Source organism: Sorex araneus, chromosome 2, assembly GCF_027595985.1.
Source record: "Sorex araneus isolate mSorAra2 chromosome 2, mSorAra2.pri, whole genome shotgun sequence".
NCBI lineage: Eukaryota > Metazoa > Chordata > Mammalia > Eulipotyphla > Soricidae > Sorex > Sorex araneus.
The window spans coordinates 205,116,547-205,127,592 of NC_073303.1; the positions used below are offsets into that span (position 1 = coordinate 205,116,547).

An 11,046-nucleotide genomic window follows, 5' to 3' on the forward strand; every position below is an offset into this window, starting at 1 on the left:
GAGAAAGACAAAGGTAAGCAGGGGGAAATGCAGGATCAACAGTGCCAGGAGGGGGGGACTCTGGTCTGCACAGTTTGGGGGAATAAAGTCTTAGCAGTAAATCATCGACATTTTTCTCTTTTCTTCTGCAGAGAAACTCACAGCAGAGCTTGGTAAGTGTAACCATGCATAGACACGGTGGGATGAGAGGCCCGTTAATTCTAGGCCTCCTTTGGAGAGGGAAGGATGCAGAGCTTTTTTTTTTTTTTTTTTTTTTTTTTGCTTTTTGGGTCACACCTGGCGATGCACAGGGGTTACTCCTGGCTCTGCACTCAGGAATCACCCCTGGCGGTGCTCAGGGGACCATATGGGATGCTGGGAATCGAACCCGGGTCAGCTGCGTGCAAGGCAGCTGTGCAAGGCACCCTACCCGCTGTGCTATCTCTCCAATTCCAGATGCAAAGAGCTTTTTAAAAAACACTTTTTGGAAAAAAAAAAACACTTTTTGGGCATGGGGTTTGCCACACCTGGCACTTACTCCTGGCCCTGTGCTTTGGTCCATGTTGTGAATTGGGGCGGGGGGAAGGGCACACATCCAGTGACACTCAGAAATTTCTTCTGGTAGTGCTTCAGGGACCATAGAGGATGCTGAGGACTGAACCTGGGTTGGCCACATGCAAGGCAAATGTCGTCTCCATTGTACTATTGTTCCAGCCCCCAAACTCATTTTTTAAAATTTAAAAAAAAATGTTAATTGAATCACAGTGAGATACAAAGTTCATGATGGGGTTTCTCATATAATATTCCAACACCCATCCTTTCACCAGTGCACATTTCCCATCACCAATGTCCCCAGTTGCTTCCCTCCTGCTCACCCCCCATCTCTATGCAGCCACTTTCCTTCTCTCTCTCTCTCTCTCTCTCTCTCTCTCTCTCTCTCTCTCTTCCTCTCTCTTAAAGAACTCATTTTAAATGGATCCTTCTAATCCTTCTATGACTCCCATAACATTTCTAATGGACTCATACTCAGTTGACAAGGAGGTTTGACCTAAGACTCTGATAGAGTCTACCAGCATCCTCTAAAAATGATCCGATTTAATTTTCAGCATTCACAATGTTTACTTCCACTGGCTCATCATCTTCCCAGGATAACTTCCTGTTTAGTAAAATTACCTCCAGGAAGGATGACACCTGTGGGGCCAGAATTATACTACAGTGGGTAGGGCATTTGTCCTGCACACAGTCAACCCAGGTTTGATCCTTGGCATCCCATATGGTCCCCTGAGCACTGCCAGGAGTAATTCCTGAGAGCAGAGCCAGGAGTAAGCCTTGAGCATTGCTGAGTCTGATTCCCTGCCAAAAAAAGGAAGGATGGCACCTGTATCTAGCACCAAGTGAGAGTTTTACATATATATATATCAAGTCACTTTTCTCCCCAAAGGGATTTGTTACCTTGAAATCATGGGTCTGTGTGTGTAAAGAGGAGGGGAGCTTCGATCAAAGGAAGGGGAAATGAAGAAGGCACCAACGAGCAGAGAAAGAACCTCAAGAACACTTACCTGCCCCAGTAAAACTCCCAGCCAAAACTATGAGGTAGAATCTTGACTTGCAATGTGCAAACTTGTATAAGGGAAAACAAAAGAAACAAAATGACTAGGGCAGAGATAGAGAGGGAGATAGAAGGGGGGAGAGAGAAAGAGAGAGAGAGAGGGAGGGAGAAAGAGAGAGAAGAGTATCAGGCAGGTGCTTTCCTTACACACAGATGACCTTGGTTCAATATGGCCCTAAGCACCACCTGGGGTGACCTCTGAGCACAAAACCAGGAGTAAGCTCTGAGCATAGCCAGGTGTGCCCACCACCCAAAAAGAAAAGAAACAACAAACAACACACAAAAAAAACCAGCCATTATCAATCATTAACTGAATTAAGGTATAAAGTCAACTCTTTCATGACTTTAAGTCATGACACAGCGTGGAGAGATTAAATGAATTCATGTCTAGTTGTGAAATGCCAGTGTCCTTAGAATCAAGCCAGGAGTAATCCTTAGACATCATATCCTCCTAGTACTTTGAATAATACACCTACCCCAAGGCCATGAGACTCACATAAGCTCTGCCCAGTGCTTCTAATTATACAAGACTTCCTCCCCACGAAAGGGTGTGATTTCAGTACAAATAATTTGTAACCAACTCAAACCAGACCTAAACCCTTGGAAGATGATCCTTTTTCTTAGACCTCTTTCCTCTTGTGGGACACATGTAGATTTCTGCCTGACTGCCAAGAAGAGGCTTCACTATATCACTTTATCACTGTCATCCCACTGTCCATGGATTTGCTTGAGCGGGTGCCAGTAACGTCTCCATTCATCCTAGCCTTGACATTTTAGCAGCCTCTCTTTACTCATCTTTCCCAATGGTGCCTCATTGGAGGCTCGTTCAGGGTCAGGGGAATGAGACCCATCATTGTTACTGTTTTTGGCATATCAATTACGCCACAGGGAGCTTGCCAAGCTCTGCCATGCGTGCAGGATACCTTTGGTAGCTTGCTGGGTTCTCCAAGAGGGAGAACTAGACAATAAGAGGTCGCGGCCACGCGCTTCCTTGAGCTTTGTTTTAAGAAGAGGCTTAAGCTTAAGAATCCTGAACAGGGGCCGGAGCAATAGCACAATGGGTAGGGCGTTTGCCTTGCACGCAGCCGACCCGGGTTCAATCCCCGGCATCCCATATGGTCCCCCAAGCACCGCCAGGAGTAATTCCTGAGTGCAAAGCCAGGAGTAACCCCTGAGCATCACTGCGTGTGACCCAAAAAGCAAAAAAAAAAAGAATCCTGAACAATAGAAATGACAAGTGTACCTATATATTTATTGCAGCACTGTTCACAATAGCCAAAATATGGAAACAACCCGAGTGCCCTAAAACAGATGACTGGTTGGGGCCGGAGCAATAGCATGGCGGGTAGGGCATTTGCCTTGCACATGGCCAACCCGGGTTCGATCCCCGGCATCCCATATGGTCCCCCAAGCAATGCCAGGAGCAATTCCTGAGTGCAAAGCCAGGAGTAACCCCTGAGCATCGCTGGGTGTGACCCAAAAAGCAAAAAAAAAAAAAAAAGATGACTGGTTAAAGAAACTTTGGTACATCTACACAATGGAATCCTTTGCAGCTGTTTGGAGAGATGAAGTCATGAAATTTACTTATAAATGGATAAACATGGAGAGTATCACGCTAAGTGAAATGACTCAGAAAGAGAGGGACAGACATAGAGGGACTGCACTCATTTGTGGAGTATAAAATAACATCACATGAGGCTGACACCCAAGAACAGTAGATACAAGGGCCAGGGGTATTGCCCCATAACTGGAAGACTGATTCATGAGCGGAGGGGAGAAGGCAGATGGAATAGAGAAGGGATCACTAAGAAAATGATGGCCGGAGGAACCAGTTGGGATGGGAGATTCGTGCCAAAAGTAGATAATGGACCAAACATGATGACCTCTCAGTGTCTGTGTTGCAAGCCATAATGCCCAAAAGTAGAGAGAGAGTATGGGGAATATTGTCTGCCATAGAGGCAGGGAGAGGGTGAGAAAGGGGGGCATACCGAGGATATTGGTGGTAACGGAATGTGCACTGGTGGAGGGATGGGTGTTTGATCATTGTGAGATTGTAACCCAATCATGAAAGCTTGTGACTATCTCAGGGTGATTCAATAATTTTTTTTAATTATAAAAAAAAGAATCTTGAAAAGGGGATTGGAGAGACACAATAGAGTGGATAGAATGCTTCTGTACAAAAAAGGAAGAGAAGGAAAAAAGAAAGATAGAAAGAAAGAAAGAAAGAAAGAAAGAAAGAAAGAAAGAAAGAAAGAAAGAAAGAAAGAAAGAAAGAAAGAAAGAAAGAGAGAGAGAGAGAGAGAGAGAGGGAGGGAGGGAGGGAGGGAGGGAGGGAGGGAGGGAGGGAGGGAGGGAGGAAGAGAGAAAGAGAGACTCCTACAAAGCATAGGGGAAGTGGCTCAAGTGCATCTACAAGGTCCTGAGTCGATCAATCCCTAGTACTGCATGGTTCCATGAGCACCACATGTTTGTGCCCTCCACAACAACAAAAAGAGAGACTGCATATGTGTAACATGTAGACAAGAAAGGAATTGGAATGAGCAGTGATTTCATTCTCAGGAACCTCTTCCCAGGGGATAATTGCATAGGTACGTGGTTCCACTTGCCCAAAGACTGATGATTTCTCTGCATCTTATTACAGGGAAGCTTCAGACAGAGCTTGGTAAGTGAGTCCCCTTAGAACAATTTCTATTCATCAACCTGGTAGCATCCGTTGTCTGTTCTTCTCAGTTCCCAACCTAGTATGCTACCCAGGCGGGGTCCCACTGGCTGTATGGATGGCAAGAGAGATGGGGAGAAGGGGCAGATGTGGTCCAGGACACTGTTTTGATTCTGTTTCTTCTACAGAGTGGAGACGGGCAGAAGGACAAGCCGGTGAGTGGAACTCAATTCCCTCCTATGGTTCCATATTGCTTAGCAGTCCAGACCCTCTGACTACCACACGTCATTCTGTTTGATTACAGCTTCACACAGCATGCATCAATCTAAGATCCCTTTGAGTCTCACTTGCTAGACAGGTATCAATTAGCCAGTCACTTCCTGTAGAAAGCCTCTGACCCGCCTCTAATTCAAGCACCACAGAGTAATTCTAGATGAGTCCCCTCAAGCATGCCCTCCTGAACTACGTGGAGACTTCTCTGGGGCATGAACCCAGGAAAGGAATTGCTGGTCCTTGGGAAATATGTCAGTAGGTGGGGTAAAGGGATTTCCAAAGGCAGCCATTAGCCATGACTGGAGGTTCCACACACCCACAGACCCCCATGAGCCAATTTTCTAGTTTGCCAGTCAGCAGATGTGTGATTCTCATACTTTCTGCCTGCACTGTTCTAAACACTAAGAAATTTGGAGATATCTTTATATGATAATGGGCATAGGGGCTTCCTCTTCAGAAAATCAGCAATTCATTTACCTCCTTTGCCCATTTTTCATATGGAGTAGCTATCTTTTTCTTAGTTTTCTCAATTCATAGGAGATATATACATACATATATACATATATAATGTAGAGAGAGACATAGATCACTTATGTCTCTTTAAAATTTAGAAATAGTAAATTTTGATAACATCTGTAGCACTGTAGCACTGTCATACCATTGTTCATAGATTTGCTTCAACGGGCACCAGTAATGTCTCCATTGTGAGACTTGTTGTTACTGCTTTTGGCATATCGAATACTCCACAGGGAGCTTGCCAGGCACTGCTGTGTGGGCGGGATACTCTTGGTAGCTTTCTGGGTTCCCTGAGAGGGACAGAGAAATCAAATGGGTCGGCCGCATGCAAGGCAAGAGCCCTAGCCGCTATGCTATCGCTCCAGTCCTTGATAACATCTAATTCGTCAAATTTTTATCTTTTGCCTTATATTTTTATTTGCCTTTGTTTTGTTTTGGGGGCACACCTGGTGGTGCTCAGGGCTTACCCCCTAACTCTGTGTTGAAGGATCACTCCTAATGGGCATGGAGGACCCTATGGGATGCCAGGAATTGAACCTGGGTCAGCTGTGCAAAATGTAAACACCTCCCAATTGTCGTATGGCTCTGGCCACTTGCCTTATATTTTATAAGTCTTGGTGAGGAGAGCATCTCCATCCTGGTGATTTATACTCCCTATTTGTATTATCTGTGTTACACATCAGAATTTCATTCATCTAAGATTGTATTAACCACCGCATGTAAATTTATTGGTCTCACTATAGAGTGACTCCATTTCCCCACTATTAGCTGACACACTCAGCGATTTCCCTATTGAGGAAGTCTAGGGTAGCCTAGACTTCCAAGCAGTATTCAGAGGGGGTGGGGGGGGCTTTAATACTTGCCGTTTTTGTAGACTGGTCAGTTCAATGCTAAGGACCAGTGACACTGCCTGGCAGTAGATTGCTGAGGGCCAACAGTGCTAAGCCTGGCGATGCTCAGAGTATATACTGAGTTCCAGGGATCACACTTGAGAACGTGTGTGGATGACGCTTGCTCTCCAGCCCTTTGAACTACCTTGAGATTGTGATCATATTTAGTGTATATTTGATTTTCACATCTGAAAGGCTCCATCTGTAACTACTTAGAAGTTTATTATTTTTACTACTGACTTTTATAGTACTTGAAATAACATTTTCTGGTTGTCTTTCTTCATTAGGGGGGGTTCATACCCGGCAATGCTCAGGGGTTACTCCTGGCAGTACTCAGGGGTTACTCCGAGCAGTACTCAGGGGTTACTCCTGGCAGTACTCAGGGGCTATCTGGTACGTTGGAGATAGAACCCAAGTGGGCCACATGAGAAACAAATGTCCTACCATGGCACTACCTTGCCAGTCCCCTCTTATTCTCTTTTTTTTTAATTGATTGTTTCCCTATGGTTTATAATACTGTTAATAATAGTTTCACAAGCACATAATTCCAACACGCCATCAGTGTCCCCACCTTCCCTGCCCCAAGGACCCCAACACCCCTCCTCTCCACCTCTCTCCCGCAATTCAGTGGTGTGAATCAGTTCCCCCATTATGTTCCCTTTGGCCTTTTGCTCCCTGGCTGTGTATCTTTACGTACCGTGTGCTATGTGCCATATGTACCGTGAGAGAGATCATTACGTCTCTGTCCCTTTCCTTCTGCCTGACTTCACTCAGCATGAGATCCTCCAACTCCACCTATAGTGCTGCGAATTGCATGATTTTGTGCTTCTTTAGAGCTTCAGAGTATTCAGTTGTGTATATAGACCACAACTTCTTCCTTTATCAGTTGAATCACCAGGAGCTACACTTACAAAGCTTTTCTGTTTGAGTTTCAGTCATGCAATGATTGAACACCCATCCCTCCACCAGTGTACATTTTCCACCACCAATGTCCCCTGTTTCCCTCCCCCTGTCCCACCGCTCCCCCTGCCTCTGTGGAAGACAATTTCCCTCTTTCTCTCTATTTATGGGCATTATGGTTCGCAGTACAGATAATGAAAGGCCATCATGTTTGCTCCTTTATCTACTTTCAGCACACATCTCCCATCCCGAGTGATGCTTCCAACCATCATTGACCTAGTGATCCCTTCTCTATCCCAGCTGCCTTCTCCCCCAGCTCATGAGACAGGCTTCAAACATGGAGCAATCTGCTTGGCCCTGTCTTTATCTTTGGGTGCTAGTCTCATATTATGATATTTTATATTCCACAAAAGAATGCAGTCATTCTATGTCTGTTCCTCTCTTTCTGACTCATTTCATTTAGCATGAAACTCTCCATGACCATCCACTTATAAGCAAATTTCATGACTTCCTCTTTCCTAACAGTTGCAAAGGATTCCATTGTGTAGATGTACCAAAGTTTCTTTAACCAGTCATCTGTTCTTGGACACTCAAGTTTTTTCCAGATTCTGGCTATTGTGAATAGTGCTGCAAGGAACATACAGATGCAGATGTCATTTCTACTGAGACCACAACTTCTTGATCCATTCGTCTGTAGTTGGGCATTTGGGTTGTTTCCATATCTTGGCTATTATACAAGTGCAGTGATGACCATGGGTGTGCATATGTCCTTTAGAATTAATTTTTTGTGTTTTTCCTTTCTTCTGCTTTCAGAGTGGAGAGCCGCCCGGCAGCACGCAGGTAACAGGAAACAGAGCACCATGTCACATGGGATTCGTGTTGTCTTGTAGCCAGAGGGGAGTGGAACAATCCAAGAGTAGAGAAAGCCAGGAGCCTAGTGTGGGGCCTTTACACACAGACACTCAAACACTCTTATTTACACACATCTAAACCACCAGCCTGAATTTCCAACATGCACATACATACATACCTACATGCAGACTTGTGACTGCACACAAACAGCTCTCTAATTTTACTAGGTTTGTTTTTCTCTGGTAAGAAGAGTGAAAGGACTTGTTTGCAGGAAAAAGCAGAGTTTAAAAGGAATCTCAGGGGGCCTGGGGCTATAGTACAGTGGATAGGATTCTTGCCTTGTATATTGCCAACCTGGGTTCGATCCCTGGCATTCATAAGGTCCTCTGAACCCACCATGAGTGACTTCTGAGCACAGAGCCAGGAGTCAGCCCTGGCTTTGTATTTTGGGGGTGTGGCCCAAAAACAAAGTAAAAGGGTCTTCCAGAAACCAGTGCATGATTTTCCACTTAACTCAGAAATATTTTCCTTCTGAATACATGAAAACTATATTGCTATATTATGTTGGAGTTTACAATGATTAATAACTATATGAAATTTTAAAAAAACTAAAACTGTTGTAAAACTGAGACCCAGACCCATTCAGGGGACGCTCTCAAGACACCCTGAGTGGTAAGACCAGCTAGGATGAGAACAGGTGCTAAGTTCCCTTTTCCCTTGACTGGGAGTTGGAGAAGAAGGCCGGCCTCCATGCCCAGGAATCTTTCTTGCTTGCAGAGGACCAGTCCCAAGTGGACAAGCCTGAAGCAGGGGTGCCTCAAGGATTAAGAAAAGAGAAATAAGAGAGAAAAAGTATGGGGTCAGGGGACTAAAAGTCCTGACTGCCCTCCACAGATAATATTTATTGCTTAGAATTGAAAATCCTTAAAAGGAGAACATTCTTTGGTCAGATGCCTAACAGTCTTGATCTATCCAGGTTAGACTATGATCCAGATACCCAGATTTTGTCTGGTTAAATGACCAGATTTTGGGGCTGGAGCGAGAGCACAGAGGGTAGGGCGTTTGCCTTGCACACGGCCGACCCGGGTTCGAATCCCACCATCCCATATGGCCCCCTGAGCACTGCCAGGAGTAATTCCTGAGTGTAGAACCAGGAGTGAACCCTGTGCATCACTGGGTGTGACCCAAAAAGAAAAAAAAAGACCAGATTTTAACAGGTAGCCATTACCCTTTAGTTTATTGGGATAAACCTAAGTGTAAAAGGCTTTCTTAGTGGGAAATTCTTCCAGGAGGGGGAATAGAGAAAGGGCAGACAGGACCCCCTCCAGGGTCAGCATTCCAGGGCAGCCTTCCATCTCTGGACTCCAGCATTCTGGATTCTGGTTCCCAACGTTCTCTTCTTGTTTTGTTTGTTCTGGTTTGGGGGCCACATCAAACGATGCTCAGGGCCTCCTCCTGGCTCTGAGCTCAGGGGTCACTCCTGGTGGGGCTCGAAGGAACATGTGGGGTGCCAGGATCAAACCTGGGTCTCCAGCCTGCAAGACAAGCACCCCACCCATGTGCTATTGTTCCAGAAGGGCTTGCTTGCTTCCTGCCTGCCACAGAGCGCCTAGGGAACTCAGGAACCTTCCAGTTCCTCTGAAGTTTCCTCTGGTGATTCTCAAAAGTTCAGGAGTGACTTCAGCTGGGATGGATGCAGTGATGGGTGTGGGTGTTGGGGTGTGGGTGGTTTAGGAAGGTGTGTTCCACCAAGGATCCCAGGAGACAATCCACCAAGCCAGGAGAAAACGTCTGCCTACACCCCCAAGGCACTAACTCACCTCCCTACTCTGTGTCTCCGTGCAGTGGACGTGACCCTGGACCCGGCCACAGCACACCCCAGCCTGGAGGTCTCTGGGGACGGCAAGCGCGTGTCCTCGCGCCCGACGTGGCCAGAGCAGGAGGCGGCCGCCGGGCACACCTGCTCCTCGGAGCACAAGTGCGCACTGAGCCGCGAGCACTTCTCCGCGGGCCGCCAGTACTGGGAGGTGCACGTGGGCAGCCGCAGCTGCTGGTTCGTGGGCGCCTGCCTGGCCAAGGCCGCGCAGGGCCCGGGGCGCTCCGGACGCCTGAGCCCGGCCAGCGGCTTCTGGGTGATGGGGCTGTGGAACAACCGCGAATACTTCGTGCTGGACACGCACCGCGTGGCGCTCAGCCCCCGCGTGCCCCCGCGGCGCCTGGGCCTCCTGCTGGACTGCGACGCGGGGGCCCTGACCTTCTTTAACGTGACCGACAGGTCGCACATCTTCACCTTCCACGACACCTTCCCGGGCCCGCTCTGCGCCTACTTCAGGCCCCGGGCGCAGGACGCGGGCTCGCCCGCGGAGCCGCTCACCATCTGCCCGGTGCCGGCTGGCGAGGCCCAGACCCCCCAGAGAAACGAGAGTGACTTCTGGCTGCAGCCCTATGAGCCTTCCGACCCTGCTCTGGGCCTGTGGTGAGGGCGCTGGTGGCCCCAGGACTGGGTCTCAGGTCCCTCCCCAAAGATCTCCAGGGCACCGGCTGAGAACTTGGCACTGAGTTTGCTAATGCACCAACCCCAAAGAGGAACACCGCCCCCCCAAAAAAAGAAAAGAAAAGAAGCTGGAGAGATAGTACAATCTTGCATGCTGCCAATCCAGGTTCAATTCCCAGCACCCCATAGGGTCCCCGGAGTACTATCAGGAGTGGTTCTTGAGCACAGAGCCAGGAGTAACTTCTGAGCACTACCAGTTGTGGTTCCCCCCCAAAAGAAATCAGCTAGAGATCCTGAGAAAACCCAGAAAGAGACTTTGGCTGTATAGATGTGTGGGATTTTCGTGAAGAATAAAGAGGCCATTTCAAAGCTCAGCTGAATGGAACACGACCCAGCAATACCACTTCTTGATATCCTTCCTCAAAAACCAAAAACACCCATTCCAAAGCATAGACACACCTATATTCATCACACGTTAGTACAACAGCCAAGTTATGGAAATAGCCCAAATGCCCAACTGTAGATAAGTGGATCGGAAAGTTGTGGTCTGCACAACTTCCAGTGGAATACTACACAGCTTTAAGAAAATGATGCCATTTGCAGCAGCATGGATGGGGCTGGAGGGTCTCGTGCTGAGTGAAATCGGTGAGAAGGAAAGGGACAGAGACAGAACAATCTTTCCTAAGGATACACAGTCACGGGGCTGGAGCGATAGCACGGCAGGTAGGGCGTTTGCCTTGCATGCGGCCGACCCAGGTTTGATTCCCAGCATCCCATATGGTCCCCTGAGCACCACCAGGGGTAATTCCTGAGTGCAGAGCCAGGAGTAACCCCTGAGCATCGCTGGGTGTGACCCCCCCAAAAAAAATATACA

The 11,046-nt window shown here is 47.4% G+C and overlaps 1 protein-coding gene across 1 annotated transcript in view; it reads left to right on the forward strand.

The window, feature by feature from the left end:
* Positions 1–10,158, forward strand: part of BTNL9 (butyrophilin like 9) — a 27,494-nt gene extending 17,336 nt beyond the window's left edge. Inside the window, exons 6-11 of the mRNA XM_055126624.1 lie at positions 1–13; positions 132–152; positions 4,230–4,250; positions 4,436–4,462; positions 7,640–7,666; positions 9,524–10,158. The exon at positions 1–13 is cut by the window's left edge and continues 20 nt beyond it. Of these exons, the coding sequence (XP_054982599.1) occupies positions 1–13; positions 132–152; positions 4,230–4,250; positions 4,436–4,462; positions 7,640–7,666; positions 9,524–10,158 (744 nt within the window). The remainder of the gene's footprint in view (positions 14–131; positions 153–4,229; positions 4,251–4,435; positions 4,463–7,639; positions 7,667–9,523) is intronic.
* Positions 10,159–11,046: the final 888 nt, after the last annotated feature.